At 41.1% G+C, this 25,717-nt stretch overlaps 1 protein-coding gene, 1 long non-coding RNA gene and 5 other non-coding genes across 9 annotated transcripts; all 7 read left to right on the forward strand.

Moving 5' to 3' along the window:
* The first annotated feature begins 3,199 nt into the window (after positions 1–3,199).
* Positions 3,200–3,272, forward strand: LOC118121623. Its single transcript, XR_004698353.1, has one exon. It is a non-coding gene; the product is annotated as a small nucleolar RNA SNORD47 (small nucleolar RNA).
* A 1,740-nt stretch (positions 3,273–5,012) lies between these two features.
* LOC118121067 lies at positions 5,013–6,513 on the forward strand. Of its 3 annotated transcripts, none has more exons than XR_007034825.1 (5): positions 5,013–5,037; positions 5,219–5,245; positions 5,428–5,467; positions 5,639–5,688; positions 6,210–6,513. It is a non-coding gene; the product is annotated as an uncharacterized LOC118121067 (long non-coding RNA). The 3 variants fall into 3 exon arrangements; XR_004698273.2 differs by lacking the exon at positions 5,013–5,037 and having other exon boundaries at positions 5,102–5,245; positions 6,210–6,262; positions 6,434–6,488; XR_004698272.2 differs by lacking the exon at positions 5,013–5,037 and having other exon boundaries at positions 5,103–5,245.
* On the forward strand, positions 5,069–5,151 carry LOC118121629. Its single transcript, XR_004698359.1, has one exon. It is a non-coding gene; the product is annotated as a small nucleolar RNA snR60/Z15/Z230/Z193/J17 (small nucleolar RNA).
* LOC118121627 lies at positions 5,281–5,363 on the forward strand. Its single transcript, XR_004698357.1, has one exon. It is a non-coding gene; the product is annotated as a small nucleolar RNA snR60/Z15/Z230/Z193/J17 (small nucleolar RNA).
* On the forward strand, positions 6,299–6,365 carry LOC118121634. The gene has a single exon (XR_004698363.1). It is a non-coding gene; the product is annotated as a small nucleolar RNA SNORD78 (small nucleolar RNA).
* A 33-nt stretch (positions 6,514–6,546) lies between the features above and the next one.
* On the forward strand, positions 6,547–6,619 carry LOC118121624. Its single transcript, XR_004698354.1, has one exon. It is a non-coding gene; the product is annotated as a small nucleolar RNA SNORD47 (small nucleolar RNA).
* Positions 6,620–20,032: 13,413 nt separating this feature from the next.
* On the forward strand, positions 20,033–25,223 carry tor3a (torsin family 3, member A). Its single transcript, XM_035176975.2, has 6 exons — positions 20,033–20,547; positions 20,695–20,817; positions 21,700–21,965; positions 22,701–22,876; positions 23,631–23,755; positions 24,026–25,223. Exons 1-6 carry the CDS (start codon positions 20,382–20,384, stop codon positions 24,271–24,273), a joined length of 1,104 nt encoding a protein of 367 aa, XP_035032866.1. The 5' UTR covers positions 20,033–20,381; the 3' UTR covers positions 24,274–25,223.
* Positions 25,224–25,717: the final 494 nt, after the last annotated feature.

The following is a 25,717-nucleotide window of genomic DNA, read 5'->3' on the forward strand; positions in this document are numbered from 1 at the left end:
AGTGTTTAGCTTCGCCCACCCTTGTGGTCTATTTGCGGGTGGCAACCGACATCAAGTTGCATTACCGCCATCTACTGTTTAAATCACGATGGTTGACAAAGATTAAAATAAAAGAATTGTGACGAAAAGAAGAAAGAAAATTCACATAAAAGAAAATAAATCACTACAAAGGCATGACGTTGATTGTGTGGTTTTATTCTAATTAGACATCAAATCCATGTGAGAGGTATATAGGCACACGCTTCATCACTTCAGTCACATTAACCTATTGTGAGGAGCACTTGGCTAAAATCTTTGCGTGATTACAGAGATTAACACTTTGTTTATAAAGATTTTAACATTTTGCCGAAACGGACATCAGCTTCCCTGACACTTGTTGAATTAAGCAGATTAAGTATGTTATTACAATGTTGTTACAATTTGAGCTTGATGGGAGTAAAACGTTGAGAAAAGATATATTCATGTGTCATTAGTAGTTTTATCTTCTATATATTTTACTTAGTGTACAATGTGGGCATGATTTTGAATCGTGAACAATAAATATGTAGATATAGTGTTAGGAGTATAGTAATAGAAGAGAGAAATATTTATCGGCCTCTAATGAATCTTTGATTGAAGCAGTACTTTTAGTATTGGCTGATTTTCAAGATTAAAACGACTGAGGTTGATGAACTGGCTGTAAACATTTCTGCTACATACATGGGAACTGTCTGTTTGTGTGAGAGCATACGTGGCTTTGTGTCTAACTTCCTTCTTTTCTATTCTACTGACAAGTGTGAAAAATCAACAGGAGAACTATTCTGTCACCATGTCTCAAAACAGTGAGTTAGAAATCAGTGTAGGAGACCTGATCCCCTCCCCCACTACACAGTACCAGGCACAGACAATCCTGGGCAATGGCGTCTGTGGTCATCCAATGCAGGAATGTGACCACCGATGAAACGGTGGCTTTAAAAATGATCAAAAGCATGGAAAACATTGACTGCGCCAAGGAAGAGGAGGTCACCCTTCAAACCATGAAGGCGCTCCACTCAGACAGGTTCAACATTGTCAGATTCAACGAGTCATTTACCTACAAGGGACATGTTAGATATTCATGCCTCATAAGTAGAAAAGTACTGAGGAACATGTGACTGAGTAGAGGAATACCGACGAAAACATAACTCACAGCCCAAGGTCACAGCCCAAGGCTGTGGGACAGGAGATATAGGTTCCACCCAGATTGTATGTGTATAAAAATCAGCGGATGATGTTGTCCGGGGCTGATTTCCTCATGATCCATCCTCGGGGTTGGTGAACAGAGGAACTGAGCCCAGAGACTCTGTAAGTATCATGATTTATAATAAAACATTTTTGTCTGATAACTACCTTGTATGTGTGTGACTTTCCTCTAATCAAACGAACACGGCGGACTGGAGAATTGAGAACAGAATGAGGTGATCAACGTTGCTCCGCCAACAGACATTACTGTCTTGTGTTTGAGCACCTGGATATGGATCTGCAGAAATTCAAGCAGGTCAGCCCGGGTCAACACCTTCAGCTGAAGCAGATCCGCCCCATTCTACAGTAGGTTTGTTTTTTAAACTCAAGCTCTTACACTAACTGCTTTGTAGGGTGAAGGGTAAACTTGGTCGCTAAAATGTGTCTGTTATAGTTGTTGAGGAAATAACTCTGTAGCTCATGATTATTATTATGTTTTTCATGATTTCAGCTGGCTACATCCTTGGAATTTCTGAACAGCGCAGGGATCATTCATGCAGATTTGAAGCCAGATAACATCATGTTGGTGGATCATGTCAGGAAGCCACTCAAAGTTAAAGTCATTGACTTTGGTTTAGCCTTCGATGATCCTGAGGAACAGATCGGTGATGTCATCCAGCCTGTGGGGTACAGGTAGGTAACTGACAGCACATCTGTATACCTGGGACAGCTGTGTTTGCTGTAATTAATTAGACAAGTCCTGTATGCTGGCATGTCAGGTTTATGTCTCAGAGTAACATATTGACAGTAACAAGGAGTTTAGTACATTTTAAAACCTCAGTAATATGTTTGTGTTTCTTATCCTAAGATCTCCTGAGATTCTGTATAAAGAGCCTTTCAGCGGGGCCATCGATGTATGGTCTCTCGGCTGTATTGCTGCTGAGCTGTCTACGGGCAGACCACTGTTCCCAGCCTCTAATGAGAATGAATTGGTCAGTATCTGCACTTAAAACACAACAAACACGTACAGTTCTGCCGTGATGTTTGTGTATTTTTAAATCCACACACTAGATTATTATAGTGAGAGGGTTTCCAGTAGAAGTTCACTGATTTCTACTATTTTACTAATGAGACAAATCAGAGACACTTCATCCATATGTCTCAGTAATAGAAGTGCACCTGATGTACATGATCAACAATGTAAACTTGAAGTTAACTAACTCTCACAATGTTGTGTTTTCTCAACAGATGAGGAAAATTGCGTTTGCAATTAGAGATCCAGAGCATGAAGGAAACTTCCTACCTCATGCGTTCTGGCCAAGACGCTGGATGGAAGGCAGATTTATGGTAAGAAAGTAGTTTACAACCACTTAGCTGGCTCCACTAGCTCACTAATTATGGTGTCTTTCCTTCAGTCTGTGTTTCTTTCCCCTGTGCCATCCACTGCAAACTATCTCAATGAAACAATTCTTCATTTCAGTCCATAGTTTCAATTCTCGTTTGTGATCAACAGCCTGGATGAATTTATAACAGCACAACGTTTTCATAATCCAAACACGAGGACATGTAACAATGTTGGTTTTCCTCATCTTGTTAAAGGGGACTCATCCGCTCTGGGAAGAAGACGTCCAAGCTGAATACTGTGACCTGCAGTGCTTTTTGGACCTAATGACACAGATGCTGATGATGAGTCAGTTTAGACGAGGTTGACTGAGGTGAGAATTCAGAGAATTGCAAAATGGCTTTTGCTGGTTCAGTGATGTCTTTAACAAATGTCTAACCTGAACTTGTAATGTGGACAACATTGTTGCTGAGTAACCTGCAAACTTGAAGCTTAATAGACCAATCACTGACTTGTAATAAGGGTATTTCTGTCTCTTCTCCAGGAAAAGGCTGCATCTCTTGGGCTGACCTTGGTAAGTATTTCAAAGTCTATGACAAAGTGCCAATGTTGGTTTGATAGAAAATATTGACGTGAAAATCTGCTTAAATGGACCACTACCTGTGATGACAAGATTCTGCCAAATGATATCTCTTGATTATACCTTACCGTTCCATATTTCTCTGAGGTTGTGGTCTAAAACAAAGGTTTTCCTCATCTTGTTAAAGGGGACTCATCCGCTCTGGGTAGAAGACGTCCAAGCTGAATACTGTGACCTGCAGTGCTTTTTGGACCTAATGACACAGATGCTGATGATGAGTCAGTTCAGAAGAATTACCCCCAGCAGAATTTTCCAGCATCCATTCATCACGATGAGCCACCTTCAGGGTTCATACAAAAACAGCCTCTAGTAAGTTTGTGCTTAGATGGTCTGTGTAAGTCTGTGCTGATAGACATGGGTAAAAAATATCAGAGATATAAGGTGATTAAGGTGTTTGGCTCAGCAGTTTCATTTGTCTTCCAGTGTGAAGTCATGTAAGGATCTGATGGACATCTGTCAGGATCAGAGCTCTGACGATGGAGGACATGGAGACCAGGTGATCCTGCAAATGTCCCTGAACGAGGACGCCTCCAGCAGCACTGCCAGCCCAGCCAAGGAGGGCAGCCCTGCTGGGATGAGAGATGAGAAGCATTCAAAAATGAATGCAAAGCGTGGCAACAGGTGAGTGTTTGAAATATCTTCCTGTCTTGATCATTTTATTGTAGAAGAACAGTTCAACATTTTGGTAAATATTCTTGTTTTTTGCTCAGAGTTTAATGGGAAGAATGATAAAACTCTCATTAACTATGGATCTGCAGCCAAGTGCAGTTTAGAATGTGCATTTTTAGAAATGTCAAATCACTGCTTTAAGATCAAGAATTAAATTATTTTCTTATCCACATCACAGACCAGAAGACTCCCAAGCCAAGGTCAGAAGGAGTGAACGACTGGCAGCCACTCGAAAAGGCACAAGTGGGCAAACGGGCCCAATCAGGTGCCAGAGGATGAGAAAGAGACACGATCCCACATCCAATGGCAATCCCTCGACAAAGAAGAGCAACATGAGCCTCAGAAAAGGACGGACCTTGTGAGAGGCCACAAAAAGTCAGAAGCTGCCCCCTCCAACTCAACCAATGTTCATTCCCCAAGAAGAGGATGAGGGACGAAGAGGAGGTGCCAGTGTTGGAAAAAACCTGCTCATGGAGAGAAGGAAGGTAGAACTTGCCCGTTAAAAAATGACAGTTTAAAAGAGGCTGACGAACTAAAGACTGGAATAAGGAGACCGAACTGGACTGTCAAGATCTTAATTTGTGTTTTATCTGCTCTTTTTAATCGATGACCAAAACCTCGCGCCACCTGAACAGTTTTTTCCCCATGGCAGTGGGGCTCACAAACAAGCCCCCTGCATCACACTGACTCTGGCCCGCCTCCCCCGCACATAATTTATATATTATTGGCACTATCCCGACATCAATCACTGCACCGTAGCACCGCACGTGCCCATAACTTATCGTCCTTTCTGTATATATTGTTGTTTTATGTCCGATTGTTGTTTTTATGTCCAAATGCACCAACCACACCAAGGCAATTTCCTGTATGTGTAAATATACTTGGCAATAAAAAGAATTCTGATTCTGACATAAGATTAATGTTGATGTTATAAATCTGTCATAAATAAGACAATAATTCTAGTTGTTATCAAATAATGTTTGTGATTCTTTGTGAAGTTCCATCACCACTGACGAGTAGCACACTTCAATAACTTCACACAGCACCGAACTACAGGCAGGTTCATCACTTTTTTGGGTCCCCAGGAAACATTTCCGGTGTCGTTTTCGTTATTTGCGGCGCTCTTCTGTATTTGCGTGCTTTGGGACTTTATTTTGCATTTTGAACGCTCTAGTATGAGCTACTGGTGAGTTTACCGGTTTAGTTTTGAAACTGGTCTGATACAATGATGATCCCATAGTTCAGCAGAGTTAATCAATGAATAAGAACTATTGTCTTTCGCTCCTATCTGATGTGTCGGCTTCTATGACCTCCAATGTCTCCTCAAATGGGATTTGGTTTTAATTGAATTTCTTGTTTATTTTCAGAAACCTCTCTGGCTACAGAATGCTATGGTGAGTGAGACTGAAGTTTTATCCTTAAATGAAGTTTGACACAATGATGATACCATAGTTCAGCAGATTTAACAATGAAGAAGATCTATTTGTCTTTCGCTCCTAGCTGATGTGTCACCTGTAATTGTCCTCTAGCCCAAACAGCTTATTATGCATACTAACGTCCCCTCTGTTCTCCTCAGACATGTGACTTCTCCGCCGACTAAATTTCCAGCCTTGTTGGTACGTCTCACATTCAAATCAAATGTTGCTAATGTTCAGGCGTGATGAATGTGAATCAGGTCGCTGATCCAGTTGAGGAAATATGTCATGTTTCTGATCTGATACTTGTTGCAAGAGATAAAATTGCTAGTTTCTGCAATCATCATAATTGAAGCGGTTTTTACTTTACAGATCTAATGGGATCTTGGGCAGTTGGGTGCAGAAGATGTCACACAAACAATGTGAGTATGAAAATAAAAACTGTAGAACCTCAGTCCCAGATGACAAGTGGAGCTGGACACAAACATGCCCTTTAGCTATCAGCAGGTAGTTATCAAGACTGAAACTGCTAGTTGGCTTTTTTCACTTTATATAAAATGAAAGGTATGTAGTTAGGCTAGAACTGCAGGATTTAATTGGGATACCTATTCATAATTGTAAACTTATGTTGAGTGGAAATAAAAGTCAAATTGGAAAATGCATGAATTGGAGTAAATAAATTTACAACTGACACCAGCTCCATTTGCTGGTTGAACTCCACCTCGTCTGGGTCTGAGCAAGCAGCTCTGGTTCATTAGTTGGGAACTTGGTTGGTTTTAGTGAACCTCATGATCCCTGTAGTCTGACCTTGTGATGACTAGATGACGACTGACTTGAAACCATGGAGTCTTGTTATATTAGCTCTATCTGATTTGGTCAACGTAGAAAGCTTCACCCCATGTATGTTGTGCATACTCATCTTATGCTGTTCTGTCGTCTGCAGGTTCTGATCGCTCTCTGAGATCCGACTGAACGGCCAAGACGAGGTTGACTGAGGTGAGAATTCAGAGAATTGCAAAATGGCTTTTGCTGGTTCAGTGATGTCTTTAACAAATGTCTGACCTGAACTTGTAATGTGGACAACATTGTTGCTGAGTAACCTGCAAACTTGAAGCTTAATAGACCAATCACTGACTTGTAATAAGGGTATTTCTGTCTCTTCTCCAGGAAAAGGCTGCATCTCTTGGGCTGACCTTGGTAAGTATTTCAAAGTCTATGACAAAGTGCCAATGTTGGTTTGATAGAAAATATTGACGTGAAAATCTGCTTAAATGGACCACTACCTGTGATGACAAGATTCTGCCAAATGATATCTCTTGATTATACCTTACCGTTCCATATTTCTCTGAGGTTGTGGTCTAAAACAAATGTTTTCCTCATCTTGTTAAAGGGGACTCATCCGCTCTGGGTAGAAGACGTCCAAGCTGAATACTGTGACCTGCAGTGCTTTTTGGACCTAATGACACAGATGCTGATGATGAGTCAGTTCAGAAGAATTACCCCCAGCAGAATTCTCCAGCATCCGTTCATTACGATGAGCCACCTTCAGGGTTCATACAAAAACAGCCTCTAGTAAGTTTGTGCTTAGATGGTCTGTGTAAGTCTGTGCTGATAGATATGGGTAAAAAATATCAGAGATATAAGGTGATTAAGGTGTTTGGCTCAGCAGTTTCATTTGTCTTCCAGTGTGAAGTCATGTAAGGATCTGATGGACATCTGTCAGGATCAGAGCTCTGACGATGGAGGACATGGAGACCAGGTGATCCTGCAAATGTCCCTGAACGAGGACGCCTCCAGCAGCACTGCCAGCCCAGCCAAGGAGGGCAGCCCTGCTGGGATGAGAGATGAGAAGCATTCAAAAATGAATGCAAAGCGTGGCAACAGGTGAGTGTTTGAAATATCTTCCTGTCTTGATCATTTTATATTGTAGAAGAACAGTTCAACATTTTGGTAAATATTCTTGTTTTTTGTTCAGAGTTTAATGGGAAGAATGATAAAACTCTCATTAACTATGGATCTGCAGCCAAGTGCAGTTTAGAATGTGCATTTTTAGAAATGTCAAATCACTGCTTTAAGATCAAGAATTAAATTATTTTCTTATCCACATCACAGACCAGAAGACTCCCAAGCCAAGGTCAGAAGGAGTGAACGACTGGCAGCCACTCAAAAAGGCACAAGTGGGCAAACGGGCCCAATCAGGTGCCAGAGGATGAGAAAGAGACACGATCCCACAGCCAATGGCAACTCCTCGACAAAGAAGAGAAACATGAGCCTCAGAAAAGGACGGACCTTGTGTGAGGCCACAAAGGTCAGAAGCTGCCCTCCAACTCAACCAATGTTCATTCCCCAAGAAGAGGATGAGGGACGAAGAGGAGGTGCCAGAGTTGGACAAAACCTGCTCATGGAGAGAAGGAAGGTAGAACTTGCCCGTTAAAAAATGACAGTTTAAAAGAGGCTGACGAACTAAAGACTGGAATAAGGAGACCGAACTGGACTGTCAAGATCTTAATTTGTGTTTTATCTGCTCTTTTTAATCGATGACCAAAACCTTGCGCCACCTGAACAGTTTTTTCCCCATGGCAGTGGGGCTCACAAACAAGCCCCCTGCATCACACTGACTCTGCCCCCGCACATAATTTATATATTATTGGCACTATCCCGAAATCAATCACTGCACCTTAGCACCGCACGTGCCCATAACTTATTGTCCTTTCTGTATATATTGTTGTTTTATGTCCGATTGTTGTTTTTATGTCCAAATGCACCAACCACACCAAGGCAATTTCCTGTATGTGTAAATATACTTGGCAATAAAAAGAATTCTGATTCTGACATAAGATTAATGTTGATGTTATAAATCTGTCATAAATAAGACAATAATTCTAGTTATCAAATAATGTTTGTGATTCTTTGTGAAGTTCCATCACCACTGACGAGTAGCACACTTCAATAACTTCACACAGCACCGAACTACAGGCAGGTTCATCACTTTTTTGGGTCCCCAGGAAACATTTCCGGTGTCGTTTTCGTTATTTGCGGCGCTTTTCTGTATTTGCGTGCTTTGGGACTTTATTTTGCAGCCCACGTGTCGTCAAATTGATTAAGTTGTTTTTTTGCATGTGTTTTGTTAATTTGCAGTGCGTTGAGCTCTCTCGGCCACCGTACAACACTATATAATCAGAATGGGACTTTGACTTCCGGAACCAGGCTGTTTGAGATCTACTCTCAAAAACAGAACCAGTCAGTCGAGTTGCCTTCCTGCCGAATATGCGCATTTCATTTCAGTAAATCCGTGAGGGCGGGTAGTTAAGGGCTGTTTTCTTTGTTTGAGAAAAGGGCAAAAGGGCAAAAGCAGCTCAGTCTCATTCTCCGGCTCTCTCTCTGTGCAACAGGTATGTCTCCTCCACCACGTGTCTCTGTGCTGCGTGTCGTCACTTTAGCTTTTAATGTCTCCACTCTGATGTGTATTCATGTAACTTCCTCTGCTGAGCCCAGCCCAGCCAAGGAGGGCAGCCCTGCTGGGATGAGAGATGAGAAGCATTCAAAAATGAATGCAAAGCGTGGCAACAGGTGAGTGTTTGAAATATCTTCCTGTCTTGATCATTTTATATTGTAGAAGAACAGTTCAACATTTTGGTAAATATTCTTGTTTTTTGCTCAGAGTTTAATGGGAAGAATGATAAAACTCTCATTAACTATGGATCTGCAGCCAAGTGCAGTTTAGAATGTGCATTTTTAGAAATGTCAAATCACTGCTTTAAGATCAAGAATTAAATTATTTTCTTATCCACATCACAGACCAGAAGACTCCCAAGCCAAGGTCAGAAGGAGTGAACGACTGGCAGCCACTCAAAAAGGCACAAGTGGGCAAACGGGCCCAATCAGGTGCCAGAGGATGAGAAAGAGACACGATCCCACAGCCAATGGCAACTCCTCGACAAAGAAGAGAAACATGAGCCTCAGAAAAGGACGGACCTTGTGTGAGGCCACAAAAAGTCAGAAGCTGCCCCCTCCAACTCAACCAATGTTCATTCCCCAAGAAGAGGATGAGGGACGAAGAGGAGGTGCCAGAGTTGGACAAAACCTGCTCATGGAGAGAAGGAAGGTAGAACTTGCCCGTTAAAAAATGACAGTTTAAAAGAGGCTGACGAACTAAAGACTGGAATAAGGAGACCGAACTGGACTGTCAAGATCTTAATTTGTGATTCTTTGCGAAGTTCCATCACCACTGACTGCGAGGCTGCGAGGCAGCGCAGCGCCGTTCCCAAGCACGCAGCCGCCTGGCTGTTCACACGGGACGAGCATTTCTCCGCGCTGGTCAGCCCGCGATTCACTCACATGTGGCATTTGTCTGGATCGTTGGGACTGGGAGGCTGCAGCAGTTGCTCGGGCGCGACCGCTCGCTCTCCCGTGCGTGAGCTGGAATTTGTGTCAACGCCACACAGCCAGCAGTGTGGAAGACTTCCGCAGTGTTCAGCACTACTGTAACACTGGCACAAACACACAGAGCCCCCCCACTCGTTACGCCGGGTTTACACCGGACGCGGAACTGCTCGGAGAACTCATTCTACGTTGGGAAATTCCAAAAAGATGTCCACTGATGGTACCCCATTTGTAAGCACAGCTTTAAGGATGCTGGTGAGTATCTGGGTATCGACACGAGGCAACATCGTGCCTATCATCCCGCCAGTGGCGGGGCAGTGGAAAGAAACAAACAGTGGAAGGAGACAACAGCACATTGAAAAACGAACTGGTAGATATTGTGTAAACCTGTCCCCTGTACTCTTTAATATCCACAGGCAGGTGAAGGATGCCCTACCGAAATCCATAGACAGGGAACTGCATGATCTGGAACCAGGAGACTGGATTGTGGTGAAGGACGTGAGAAGGAAAGTCTGGAGAGCACGTCGATGGAACGAGTGCAAACCAAGCAGGCTGGTCTCATCAAAATTTCGTAGGAAATGCTACGAAAAGTAATGCACTAGAATTCGTATGAATTCCACGTAATCGTGAGTCAGGAGGCTGGGGACACGTGACCTATGCGCTTCTCTCTCTTCGTGAAAACAAAAAACATGGCGGACATTCATTTTATTCTTTATGGGAAATTAAATATTTTCATCGTTTAAATGCGTTTTTGATCAACTTTGAAGCAGAAAATGTTATATTTATTTTCATAATCTTCTTTCAGATGGTTTGTATGATATTTTGTTGTTAGTTTTCTTTTATCGGATTTATTTAGTTGTTATGGTTGTTGCTATGGACGCTTCCCTCGCTGCCACCATAGGCCGGCACTCACATATAAGGCAACCACAGTTTAAAACTCCCAAACCGGGACCATTGTTTTATCGATGCGCATGCCGTTGACGGGTACTTTGGGATGGAATGAGTGAGCGTCCTGGAGCTCTTTGAAAAACTTCTCCTTAGCATTACAGCTAACCGCTAGCATAGGCGTGTTGGTCTGTTCAGCCTCAAGGCCATTGGCTAGCAAGGGGCATGAAAATGAGTGATTGACAGGCTTGCCTGCCAACTAGTATCACACTGACAGGTCCTGTCAGAGAGAGATGCAAGCTCATAGGCTAGCCATAGCCGTGACAACGGAACATCACATGGTGTTTTGTTTACTTTTTCGTTTAATAGGGTTACGTAACTAAAAGAACGCCAGAACCTGCTAACCCCCCATGTAAGCACTGGAAACATATGTAATGCTATATGTAATTGTTATTTTGATTCTGATTGAAACCGGGGAAATTAGGTAGTGAAATTTGAAAACATTTTCGTGTTTTATAGATATCTAGATCAGTAAACCGGGACGTCTGGTCATTGTACTGCCGAAATTCCCGCCTGGAATTATTCACCTCCCTGAGTTGTAGAGGTTTTCTTCTGACTACCGAGTCAGGACGCCGAATGGCTGAAAACAGCAGAGAATGGTACGACCGTCCCAGAAGAAGAGAGGGGAGAGCTGGGATAAGGCACAACGGGACTTAGCTAAAGAGGAGACAATGTGAGAGCAAACAAAGTGCATATTTTTATTCTGCAAATTAGCAATGATTCCCATCTACTATTCGAAACGATAGTACAGATTTTACTTCGTCAAAATGTCGCGGGATGGCGCTGTAGATGTTGTGTGGGGTCAACTCTACCGACTGAGAATGCAAACGAGTGAGAATGCGTCATTCGCCCAGAGGTCACTCATAATAGAAAAGTAAGTAAATCGTTTATCTTTAACTACTAATTATACTTAAAGCAAAACTCAGTTCTTTGAAAATTATTTATCAATGCGATAAAAGTTCAGTAATGTTAGTTCTATATCAGTCCAGAACTGCTAATATCAGGACACATCTATAATATATAAATATTTTTTTTAATGTGATTTTAGTTTAATGACACAACATCTGTGGGAACAACTGACCTCCATTCAAAGTTCAGGCCACACATTTTGTGGTATTGACTAGCAGAAGTAATATGTCTGCAAAGTCCAGGAAGAATCTTAGAGTCAAGGATTCTCACACAGGGATGTTCTTATACTTGTTAAGTAACTATGTACAGGTAGAATGGCTGTCCTCGATCTAAAAGATACTCTAATAATAATAATAATAAAAATAATAATGATGATAATAATCAACAAATGTGGAAAAATATGTTATCCATATGCAATTGTTTAGGAGTAGTTAGTTAAATCAAATGCTTATCAGAAAATGCTTAAAGTTTCTTTGGAAGAACTAGGGTAATATTCTGTAACGCGCCTTGACATAGGTTTCCACTCACCAATAAACCGAACCTACGGTAATATGATCCTGTATCCTGTTCACTATTTGCAGCTGCAAATTGTTAATAAGTGTTAATTAGTTAATAGGTGTTTTATAGCAACCTAAGTTTTGTCTGTTTTCCCTCAGATACCTACATCTTCCTTTGCACACCAAGAAGGTAATGTTATTCTGACAATCTTGACAAACTGTTCACTCATGACCAATTGATCACTATTAGGAGGACACTATAGTTATTGAAAGACTAATTTATTATAAGATAATATGGCCTCTGATGGATGAACTCTAATATTTGTTTCTCATTTCCCTTTCAGTTGAAATGCCTGGCTCGACTATTAAAACCTGCATATCTTGCATGCAGCATATACGTGTTGCATGCAAGATATGCTACCTTTGTGGAGCCCAACAACCAATGAAAAAAACTGTAAAAAAAGCAAAGGAAAGGGCAGACAAGGAATGGGGGGAAAAGTTAAAAAAGGGAGGTAATACCTCCAAGTTAATCGATGCTGCCCGGATTCTGGTAAGCTCTTCACTACCTGTAGTCTGCTGACTCTTCACACTAGCTACATATCCCGGTCGAATGAATGTATAATAGTAATAATTATAATACGTTTTATTTGTATAGTACTTTTAAAATGTACTCAAAGGCATTTTGCATGGTAAAAACACTGACAGTAAAAACAATAACAACAAGGTAACATTATAGCAGTTAAAAGACACTTATTACATAAATAAATCACAGATTAAAAGCAAAGTAAAAAAGGTATAGAGATTAACTTTAGATGCCTTGGTGAAGTGCTATATTTCTTGTACGAAAACACTGTAAATACAAAGAAGTAAGAAATTCAGGTGACATATATGTCAAACATTCATGCTCAAATCGTACAATCGTACAATACAACATATAAAATTGTTAGTCATTGTTTTTTCTACCCTCCCAAGGTCATAGCCCCATTTCTTACGAAATTTACTGCCCAGAAAATTGGCACAAAAACTTCAAATATCTCACTTTGATAGTTCAAAGGCCACACTGTATGACCACTAGACCAGAATTTTGGAAAAATAGTAAACAGGGAGTAATACATTTTTTATGTCTCTCTCTGATTTCCATCAAACTAAACTTTGTACTATAATAGCAAGGATGTCTGTAAAGTTTAAAGTCATTTTGCTTTGCTAATCTGACAAAATTTGGATACCTCCAAAACTTGTTTTTCCTACTCCTTCTAAGCAAACTTGACTCTCAATGAACTTTGTTTGGCATCTTTTTAATACTATAAGGTGGACAGGTTATAGGCCATACTGTTTGACCAGATCAGGGCCATGGTCAATTGGCACAATAAGGATATGGAGCTACTAACAATATAATGCTTTTTGTTTTTAATAGTTAATCCATTTTGATTATGTTCCCGATTTGTTTTCAGGTTCACAAATTCAAGATGGCAGGGTTGCACCCTGGTCTTCTTTTTGGAACAAAGAAGAAGGACTGTGTGTCCTGTGACTGCCTCAGTGGCCTGGAGGTAGTCACAGAAAACGCGTCGATGAAAGCAGTACGCACACTTTATGAAAGCCTCTTGTCAGGTTAGTCCACAAAATGTTTTGTTTGTGCTAGTGTAGTCTTTATTAAATATTTTTGGTTACTTTTCATGATCTCACGACACCAACTCTGGGTGGATACAGTCTACAGTGAGCTTTGATCCCTCATTGAATCATTATACATTTTATGATCAGAAACCATATTAGAAGAAAACTACAACCCCTTGGACCAGATATATAGAATTACAGAGTTATCATCCAAATGTGTTTATTTCTTTTAAATCTTTCTCTCTTTGAATTTACAAAGTCATCCTTGGTGTATGACAGTATTAATACGCATACAATACTGGCAGCAACTCCAACATTGAACATGAAAATCTAATTGTAAATATTCTTTTGCATTATTTGTATTCTGCCTTCGTTTTATCAACAATGTTGTTCATGACTTCATGCTGACTTACCAAGTCCTTCCTCTTGGTCATCGGGCATCTGTACAGAAATCCCCTCAGGAACACTGGGATTGGATGATCGGACCCGTTTCGCTAAGAAGAGAAAGTTTAATGTGAAGAATGCCAACATTTCATTGCAGTGTCAATGTCAATCACGACTAATCTTCTTAGTTCCCAATGGAACTGCCCTTGTCTGGGGATCTCTTTCCTGTTTATCTTTCTGGACCAAGTCTGTTTTGTACATGTCATTTACTCAAATTTGGTCAGGTTACTATTTCAGTTGTCATAGTATATGACAACAAAACATAGACAGACATTATGACAGCGTTCACAGTACAGTATATTAAATGTACTCTTGGAAATAGCGCAATTAAAATGTATGATGTGTTATTGTGCATGGTCCCTGATAAAATAATAAATACAATGTTTCAATATTTCATACCAAGCCAACGTGTGTGCCTTGGCTCAAGAGAAATTTATTTGCATTTGTAGAAGAGTGAGGAGAGGAAGTTTAGTTTGTATTGAGATGTAAACACTTCTGTTCGAGTTAGAAGATACCCACTCTTAATTATGGCCTACCTTGCTTATTGTGCAATATTTCACAACAATCACAAGCAATTTTCTCTCAGCAAATACGAGACACACTGAATCACACAGAGAGAGAGAACGACAGACAGATGTTGGCTCTTAAAAGACTGGGTTGAGGTTGGAATTAGGTAAAACAGTAAAATTAGCGATGAGAGTATGGTCAAAAGAAAGCTTTTTAAAGTTAGCATATTAGCCTAGCTATGTAATGTTGAGTCTTCAAACCGTACAGGTTTACATGTTACCCTGATTACATTAGCAACTTTGCAAAACTTTGATCAGTTAAAATTCTTCAAACAAAGAATACGTTGTTAACAAAATGGATAGGTTTAATGGTAAAAATAAGTATTAGAATTTGCGATATAAATAAGTTATAAGACTTACTGAGGCAGGGGGCGAAGGGGAATGATGTAACGTCCGTTTTTCAGAGCTATGCGCAGGCGCACTGGTCGTTCGTGTTACGGAAGTGAATGGAAAATTAAAAAAACTAACGTCACGATATTAAATAATCGATTAGGTAAGGACTAGTTCATCAATGAAATGTTATTATTGTAAGCTATTTTATTTAGTTGCTTTAATGTGGAAGTTGGTGTGTGTTCCTGTTACAAGCAACGGAAGTGGTTATGTACTGCGGAGCGAGGAATTGACGAGGGGAGGAAAATAAACAGGCATTTTGTCCTGATTCAATACACATCTTTCGTGTCCTTCTTCTACTGATGCCTTGCAGTATATGGAAAGATATTAACGGGGCAATTTACAAAGTATTCCGGTTTGACGGCAAGGAGCGACAAAAGCGTCCATAGCAACCACCTTAGATACGACAGAAACGTGAAAAATCTTCGTAATAACTAACAAACCAAACATCGTATAGGTTCACTGAATGAAAATATTGAAACTGAAACACACATATCATCATATGAAACACACATATCATCATAACATAAATATCATCAAAACGCATTTTTATTAAGAAACATTCCTAAAATATAGCATTTTCCACCAAGAATACAGCAATCTCCGCCATCTTGCTTGAGAATATCGATGCAGAGGTCTGCGCAGGCGCACTTGTCGTTTGTAGCGCTGTGCATTTCGTAGGATTCTCTACGTAAATTTGTACATTACTTTTCGTAAGATATCTTACGAACCGTCTCATGAGACCACGTTGCCCTGGGAGACTGAGTTCTGGAGGCTCTCCTTTGTCTCTAGAACAAGGAAGACATGTGGTAGCAGGCTGTGGCTACACATGTAGGCCCAACTATTGTTCAACAAACACTAGGTCCCAACACACAATAACAAATGATGAGCTTCTTCTTCTTCTTTGTTTAGTTTATTGGCGGGTGGCAACCAACGTCAAGGTGCATTACCGCCATCTACTGTGTAAATCATGATGTTGACAAAGATTCAAATTAAAGAATCATGATGAAAAGAAAAGAAGAAAGAAAATTCACATAAAAGAAAAGAAATCACTACAAAGACATGTAGACAAATGTGGCTTTAAACCAATTAGACATTAAAGCTATATGATAATGAGGTTCTCTAGAATTCTAGAACCTTACAGTGAGAGGTATATAGACACACAATATTTATCGGTCTGTAAAGTGTCTTTGATTTAAGCAGTACTTTTAGTATTTGTGGATTTTCAAGAATAAAACGACTGAGCCTAACCCTAACCCTTGATGAACTGTCTGTAAACTCTTATGCTACCTACCTGGCTGACAGGAACTGGCTGTAAGGCTTTGTGAGAGCATACGTGGCTTTGTGTCTAACTTCCTTCTTTTCTATTCTCCTGACAAGTGTGAAAAATCAACAGGAGAACTATTCTGTCACCATGTCTCAAAACAGTCTGTTAGAAATCCATGTAGGAGACCTGATCCCCTCCCCCACTACACAGTACCAGGCACAGACAATCCTGGGCAATGGCGTCTGTGGTCATCCAATGCAGGAATGTGACCACCGATGAAACGGTGGCTTTAAAAATGATCAAAAGCATGGAAGACATTGACTGCGCCAAGGAAGAGGAGGTCACCCTTCAAACCATGAAGGCGCTCCACTCAGACAGGCTCAACATCGTCAGATTCAACGAGTCATTCACCTACAAGGGACATTACTGTCTTGTGTTTGAGCACCTGGATATGGATCTGCAGAAATTCAAGCAGGTCAGCCCGGGTCAACACCTTCAGCTGAAGCAGATCCGCCCCATTCTACAGTAGGTTTGTTTTTTAAACTCAAGCTCTTACACTAACTGCTTTGGTCGCTAAAATGTGTCTGTTATAGTTGTTGAGAAAATAACTCTGTAGCTCATGATTATTATTATGTTTTTCATGATTTCAGCTGGCTACATCCTTGGACTTTCTGAACAGCGCAGGGATCATTCATGCAGATTTGAAGCCATAACATCATGTTGGTGGATCATGTCAGGAAGCCACTCAAAGTTAAAGTCATTGACTTTGGTTTAGCCTTGGATGATCCTGAGGAACTGATCGGTGAACCCCTCCAGACCTTGTGGTACAGGTAAGTAACTGACAGCACATCTGTATACCTGGGACAGCTGTGTTTGCTGTAATTAATTAGACAAGTCCTGTACGCTGGCATGTCAGGTTTATGTCTCAGAGTAACATATTGACAGTAACAAGGAGTTTAGTACATTTTAAAACCTCAGTAATATGTTTGTGTTTCTTATCCTAAGATCTCCTGAGATTCTGTATAAAGAGCCTTTCAGTGGGGCTATCGACGTATGGTCTCTCAGCTGTATTGCTGCTGAGCTGTCTACGGGTAGACCACTGTTCCCAGTCTCTAATGAGAATGAATTGGTCAGTATCTGCACTTAAAACACAACAAACACGTACAGTTCTGCCGTGATGTTTGTGTATTTTTAAATCCACACACTTTATTATTATAGTGAAAGAGTTTCCAGTCGAAGTTCACTGATTTCTACTATTTTACTAATGAGACAAACCAGAGACACTTCATCCATATGTCTCAGTAATAGAAGTGCACCTGATGTACATGATCAACAATGTAAACTTGAAGTTAACTAACTCTCACAATGTTGTGTTTTCTCAACAGATGAGGCAATTTGCATTTGCAATTAGAGATCCAGAACATGAAGGAAACTTCCTACCTCATGCGTTCTGGCCAAGAAAATGGATACAAGCCAAATTTGAAGTAAAAAAGTAGTTTACAACCACTTAGCTGGCTCCACTAGCTCACTAATTATGGTGTCTTTCCTTCAGTCTGCGTTTCTTTCACCTGTGCCATCCACTGCCTTTGGAGCAAACTATCTCAATGAAACAATTCTTCATTTCAGTCAATAGTTTCAATTCTCGTTTGTGATCAACAGCCTGGATGAATTTATAACAGCACAACGTTTTCATAATCCAAACACGAGGACAAGTAACAATGTTGGTTTTCCTCATCTTGTTAAAGGGGACTCATCCGCTCTGGGAAGAAGACGTCCAAGCTGAATACTGTGACCTGCAGTGCTTTTTGGACCTAATGACACAGATGCTGATGATGAGTCAGTATAGAAGAATTACCCCCAGCAGATTCTCCAGCATCCGTTCATCACCATGAGCCACCTTCAGGGTTCATACAAAAACAGCCTCTAGTAAGTTTGTGCTTAGATGGTCTGTGTAAGTCTGTGCTGTTGGACATGGGTAAAAAATATAAGAGATAGAAGGTGATTAAGGTGTTTGGCTCAGCAGTTTAATTTGTCTTCCAGTGTGAAGTCATGTAAGGATCTGATGGACATCTGCCAGGATCAGAGCTCTGAAGATGGAGGACATGGAGACCAGGTGATCCTGCAAATGTCCCTGAACGAGGACTCCTCCAGCAGCACTGCCAGCCCAGCCAAGGAGGGCAGCCCTGCTGGGATGAGAGATGAGAAGCATTCAAAAATGAATGCAAAGCGTGGCAACAGGTGAGTGTTTGAAATATCTTCCTGTCTTGATCATTGTATACTGTAGAAGTTCAATCAGGAGAGACTTGATTCACGATTTTACTATGTTTATTTACAAGTGCACAGAAGTGATGTGAATGTTATAGTCTTTGGCATTTTAGACCCCTGTGTGATGTCATCAGGATTAGAAGTGGTGAAGCAGAGGGAAGAACAGAACCCTCTAATTGACTATGGATCTGCAGCCAAGTGCAGTTTAGAATGTGCATTTTTAGAAATGTCAAATCACTGCTTTAAGATCAAGAGTTAAATTATTTTCTTATCCACATCACAGACCAGAAGACTCCCAAGCCAAGGTCAGAAGGAGTGAACGACTGGCAGCCACTCGAAAAGGCACAAGTGGGCAAACGGGCCCAATCAGGTGCCAGAGGATGAGAAAGAGACACGATCCCACATCCAATGGCAACCCCTCGACAAAGAAGAGCAACATGAGCCTCAGAAAAGGACGGACCTTGTGAGAGGCCACAAAAAGTCAGAAGCTGCCCCCTCCAACTCAACCAATGTTCATTCCCCAAGAAGAGGATGAGGGACGAAGAGGAGGTGCCAGAGTTGGACAAAACCTGCTCATGGAGAGAAGGAAGGTAGAACTTGCCCGTTAAAAAATGACAGTTTAAAAGAGGCTGACGAACTAAAGACTGGAATAAGGAGCTGGACTGTCAAGATCTTAATTTGTGTTTTATCTGCTCTTTTTAATCGATGTGTTATTTTTTAAATGTCCCCATATTAACGTATTAACAGCTTGATTGTGAATTAATACATATGACATAAAGTAATTATTTTAATCGGATTGAATTATTTTAATTGAATCCGACCCTGTTGTGGGGATTTTCCTCATCTCTAAAAAAACTGCAGTATTACTGGATGAAACTCCAGCTAACTTAATAGAAGAGCTTGCTGAGAACCATACTACCCCTCCAAGTGTTCAGTGTTTTATTTCTGTTTTCTTACAAATCTTTCTAATTCATTCCATTATACTTAATTTGCTTTCACCCAAGTATTCCCTTCTTGTTCCTTCCTTATACTGTAATTGCCATATTTAGTTTGCGATTTATCTTAGTCGGGGTATTTGGGTGATCTGGGACATTGGGTCATGTCAAATCACATGAAAAAGGGGCGGGGCAAGTGACATAAGATTAATGTTGATGATATAAATCTGTCATAAATAAGACAATATTTCTAGTTGTTATCAAATAATGTTTGTGATTCTTTGTGAAGTTCCATCACCACTGACGAGTAGCACACTTCAATAACTTCACACAGCACCGAACTACAGGCAGGTTCATCACTTTTTTGGGTCCCCAGGAAACATTTCCGGTGTCGTTTTCGTTATTTGCGGCGCTTTTCTGTATTTGCGTGCTTTGGGACATTATTTTGCAGCCCACGTGTCGTCAAATTGATTAAGTTGTTTTTTTTGCATGTGTTTTGTTAATTTGCAGTGCGTTGAGCTCTCTCGGCCACCGTACAACACTATATAATCAGAATGGGACTTTTACTTCCGGAACCAGGCTGTTTGAGATCTACTCTCAAAAACAGAACCAGTCAGTCGAGTTGCCTTCCTGCCGAATATGCGCATTTCATTTCAGTAAATCCGTGAGGGCGGGTAGTTAAGGGCTGTTTTCTATGTTTGGAGAGCTCCCGCCCGCAAGCGCCGCACACATTGATTAAACGAGCGCCCCTCCCCCGCTCCCTGGTCCAACTGGGGGAGGAGGAAGCAGCCCCCTCCTCCCCCTCAGATCAGGCTGCATGAGGCCGCCTGCAGACCAACACATCCCCGCTGATGACAAGCGGAGACACCGAGGAGGCTTCCGGTGCGACCTGCCTCTTCCCCGATGTTGGTGCGGTGGCTGCTGCCTCTGCTCGGGGCTCTGTCCGCACGGGCCGACTTCTTCCACCTCGACAGCATCTCCAACGTGTCCAGCTACTATTTCAATTACATTTACTGTAACATCTGGGAGGGGGAGTGTCAGCCCAACCAGGAAGATGCTACACAGCAAGGTAGGACCTGCGGGTAGGACACAGGCACAGGGAGACAGGATCATATCTGCAGCTGCCACACAACGACAGCATTTGTGTTCAACGTGCTCCATCAGCTCGTCAGGAGTAAAAAGCTGATTTATGGTGTGGTTCTGTTTGTGTGAACAGTTCCCAGCCGGGACCTGTGGACAGGTTTCCCTCAGGACTACATCAGCCTGCTGCATCAGTGGTACTGTAGCCTGGGCCAGTGCTGTGAGTCTGGAGACTGCAGGATAACCAACAACATCACAGGTAGTGCTCAATGCAGCCAGGCCCGGACCTAGACTGCTCTACGTTGGGGGGAGATTAGAAATTTGGGGGTGGGCACCTTTTCACACAGTGGAGTTAGTGTTGAGAATTTTTCCAAGTTTTACAGAATGCGTCACAATAGGAAATTCAACCAAGTCGTGGTATAATGATAATAAGAATTATTATGTCATTATTATTTTACATAGAGTAGCGCCACCAACCCCTTTTAAGCCTGCGCAGAACACGCATGCAGGTGATGAGGTGAGGAAGCTGTAATATTAAACACATCTTTTTAATGATACAGGTGTCATTCATTTAAAATATTTTAAAAAACAAGTTCAACAACCGTCTGTCTGTCTGTCTGTCTGTCTGCTTGTTTGTCTGTCAGTGCTATAGAGTAACAACCACACAAGATACAGTCACTAAACTTTACAGGAGTGTAGTTGGGAGGTTCGAGATTTAAGGTGGTTGTGATCTAACCGATGGGTATTGAATACTCTCTTAATAGTGTTGTAAAGATTACAGAGTGTACGTGTAATAATGTAGTTCTGACTTCTGCGTACTCATGTAATAATGTAGTAACGACTGCTGAGTACTCTTGGGTCACAGTGTCATTGTAATAAAGGAATAAAAATGGCCAAAAATGAAACAACTGGAGAAAGTAGTAGTAGTAGTAGTAGTACATTTAAATGTAATTCTCCAGCAGCAACCAATCAGAAAATGATTGGCTGGTGCATCATTTATTCTGAGGAAACCCATTCATATACATGCATACTGTAAAATACAAGTACTTAGGCTGAACACTGCTCCATTGCTTAGATTAGTTTTTCTCTATCACTGTCAGTCAGAAGCTTCCTCTTATCTTTTTGTGCACACATGGCACAGGTCTGGCAAGGGACCTTCAGACGAAGCTCCACGGGCAGCACCTGGCTCAGTCCGTGGTCCTGAAAGCCATCCAGGGTTTTATCAACAACCCAGAGTCCAACAAGCCGCTCACCCTCTCCTTTCATGGCTGGTCTGGCACAGGCAAGAACTTCGTGGCCCGGATCATTGCTGATAACCTGTATCGTGACGGGGTGAAGAGTGAGTGTGTCCGGCTGTTCATTGCCCCGTTCCACTTCCCACATGCCAGACTGGTGGACACGTACAAGGTGAGACATACAGAGCCCCACTTCTGTGCCAGGAACATGCTGGAAATCGCATAGTTAAATGTTTAGTTTAAGTTTTGTAATTTAGCGTATGAAAGATAACCACCATAATCAGACATTGATCCTACGTGTTCTGACTACTATTTTGGACCCTGGCATTTATAAAACCAGGTTATCGGTGCTAGACACATTCTTACACAATCGCTGCATTAGATTTCAAAATTATGTTGACACACTTTTATAAGAATGTCTCGAGAAGGTCTCTATCATAAAGGATAACAGATGTTGTAGTTTAATAATATTAGTGATAAAAATCTAAATTACAATTTACTTTTAATGAACTTGTTTTTTCCCTCATCACTGACGTGCAACAGAACAGAATTCTTACATAATACAATTTAATGTGTTTAATGTTTTTACGTGTTTTTTACATAAAAGACATTTTATTTTCGGCTGAACGTAAAGTAGCAGAATGCAAAGACATCTTGTTTTTAAAAAATCCCTTTTCAGCAGTATTTAATTTAGCATTAATGATTATCTTTTAGATGATCTGGCGACTATAGCAGCTGTAATTAAAAACTTTGTAAGTTTGAAACTAAAATTTCACCTATCAATTAACTAAAAACACTTCTGCCAGACAAAAAAAAAAACATAAATTTTGTCTTCATGTTCTTTTGTAATATTTAGAGATGTTGGAGAGTTTTCACGCCGTAGTTTTGCCTTTCTCTCTGTATTCAGGGACAGCTTCGAGAAGCCATCAGGGACATGGTGTTGCGTTGCCCTCAGACTCTGTTCATCTTCGACGAGGCTGAGAAGCTTCACCCAGGCCTCATCGATGCCATCAAGCCCTACATGGATCACTATGACAACGTGGATGGGGTTACCTACCGCAGAGCCCTCTTCCTCTTCCTCAGGTTGGTCCTTTACTGCTGTTGAAGCTGGGTCAGACACCCACAGTGTATCGTGCCTCTGGCCCAGATATTCTGAGAGCTCATCTGTGATGAAGGATGTTTCCTCCTCTGTCTCCATTCGCTCTCTTTATGGAATTTTTCATATTTTATGTCTAATTTATGGTGATGGGTAATCTTTTAAATCAATCATAGAAATCAATTTTTCACTCTAGTGATATGATTTAGGAGAGGCTCAGGATCATTAAAACTCTAATCGTAACACTCATGTTGAATTTTCATTATTTATTTGTTAACTACAGTTCACTGAAATAAGGACTTGCTTTCAGAGGAAAACCTGCCAAGGCCAAGCATTCCCCCTTAAATCCAATCAAACTGAACCAACCTTCACACACTCATAGACAGCAGTTCCTCAAATGTGGCAGATTTTTTTGATCAAGATCCAATTTGTGAAAATATCATAAGCAACCTCTCCTCCTGCAGCAGCTGCAGGTTCGGTTCTGACCAGGCCCTTTGCTGTGTGTCTTCCCCATTCTCTCTCCCAATTTCCCTCTTGAAAGGCAAAATGCCCATAAAATATCTGAAACAAATACCTGGACCCACCTCTTTGTCAATCCTTCCACTAAGTTTTGTGGAGAAATGCTCAGTTGATATTGGATAATCTGGCTGATAAACGAACAAATAAACAAACAGCAGTAATGAATTACATAACAAACTCTCCTCCCCTTCATGTTTTTTGCTGTTTCTGTTGTCTCTACAGTAATATTGGTGGGGCAACGATCAATGATGTAGCACTGGACTTCTGGCACTCAGGTCAAAATCGAGAAGACATTGGTATGGAAGACCTGGAGCATCGACTACGAACTGAAACGATGGAATCTCAAGGTGTGCAGCAGTTTTTACTTCAGCTCTGTGAGCTGCATGTCTGTATTACATGAGCGATAGGGGTGAGTTATAATTAAATTCACTCAACTGTTGTGCTGGACCAAAACAATTAGCTTGAAGCTGCACAGAGCTGCACATGGGGGTGATGATTCGTTGTGGGATCAGTGTTAGTAGTTATGCTTTAGCACTAAAGCTAGTCATTTCTACCTAATACAAAATATGGATTGGTGGAGCTTTGTGATAAGTTTCTTCTGTGCGGTTCTCTTTTAGGTGGGTTTGCACAGAGCGAGATGATGTCCGGCCACCTGATCGACTTCTACGTGCCCTTCATGCCTCTGGAGTACCGCCACGTGAAGCTCTGTGCACGGGACGCCTACGCAGCCCGAGGTCTAGAGACAGACGAAGCTACGCTGGACGAGGTGGCCAAGGCGATGCTGTATGTCCCTAAAGAGGAGAGACTGTTCTCAGCCCAGGGATGCAAGTCCATACCCCAGAGGATCAACTTCTTTCTCCCCTAGAAGGAGAGACAGACAGAGAGAGAGAGAGACCCCCCTCCCTACACACACACACACACACACACACACACACACACACTCAGATACAACATGTGTCCGTCTAGGTCTCTCAGAAGGGGCCAGACATCAGAGCAGGTCCAGCACTAATAGAAAAAATCAGCGAGGCTCAGCCTGCGGACGTCTGTGGCGTCGCAGGAGACGTGTTCATGCCAGACAGAGACAGATATCATGTGCAGTGTGGCTGCTCTTCTCCACCTGCATGGTTTCAGTCCTCACAGTGTCGAGATGAAAAAGTGTAGAACACGGTATCAGTGGTTGTGCAGTGTATGTCATACTGGATTTCACACATTTTTCATGTCTGCTCTCCTGAATTGTTTTTTTTTATGTTTGAATAAGGTCATACGTCATGTGTTGGTATTTGCATGTCAGAAGTTACACTTGTATCAGCACAGATTTATTTTGTGCCATTTTTGAACATTTTACTGCATCTGAATATTTTTGTGGAATTATTTCAATGCACACTTAATGTTTCAATAAGCCTTTAATTTGGCTTGTCGGGAACATGATGTGGCTTTGTGGTGTGAACAGTGTGTAACGGCGGTGATGGAAATGTTACTTGAAATTTTTACAGGGGTTGATCAGACCATTTGAATATCAGCTTTTGGTCCCAATGAGTTTAGAAATATTGTTCATTTACTTTTTATCTCAGTCATTTTACGGAGGTTTATCTGAACCTGATACATGTTTTATTATTGTCATCAACATTGCTTAATATGCAGAATATTACTTTGCGGCATAGTTTATTTATTGACTGTCTATACACGCACACTGGTGTGAGTTGGTCTGTTTTAGAGATTTTAATCTAAAACTCAAAAGTTCAGATCACGAGAAGAACATGGAAAGAAATGATCACAGAAATTGTTTTAAGAAAATAAACAACAAGAGTAAACCAACAACAGCGTTTATTTATTTATTTAATGGATTAATGTGATTAATTTGTTGTTTTTATTGTTCTGCATGGTGCCTGCTATCTTCATGCCTCATGCCAGGGTTGGTACAAAACTTCTACGTTAATCAACAGATGAACAATGTTCGCCACAATTTTAATAATTGGTTTCTTGTTATTTTAATTAACTTGTTACAACTTCTCAAATGTGACTATTTGCTGTTTTCATTGATAGTCAATGGAATAACTTACATTCTGACTGTAACATGGCAGCTTGGGCACTAAGAAACTGTTCTCTGCATTTAAAAACAATTGGACAATAATCAGCAGATTAGTCAATGATTATGATAATTGATAACTGCAGCCCAATAGGAGTATTTAAGTGCCCCTCCACTAAAGATTACATTTGCTTAATCTGTGCAGGATGAATGTGCAGAGCTCGCATCAGTAGAGGAAATCTCTCAAAGTAAAGGAATGAGGTTTTTTTCTGGAAACAGACCA

This window comes from Hippoglossus stenolepis, chromosome 14, assembly GCF_022539355.2.
Source record: "Hippoglossus stenolepis isolate QCI-W04-F060 chromosome 14, HSTE1.2, whole genome shotgun sequence".
In the NCBI taxonomy this organism is placed as follows: Eukaryota; Metazoa; Chordata; class Actinopteri; order Pleuronectiformes; family Pleuronectidae; genus Hippoglossus; species Hippoglossus stenolepis.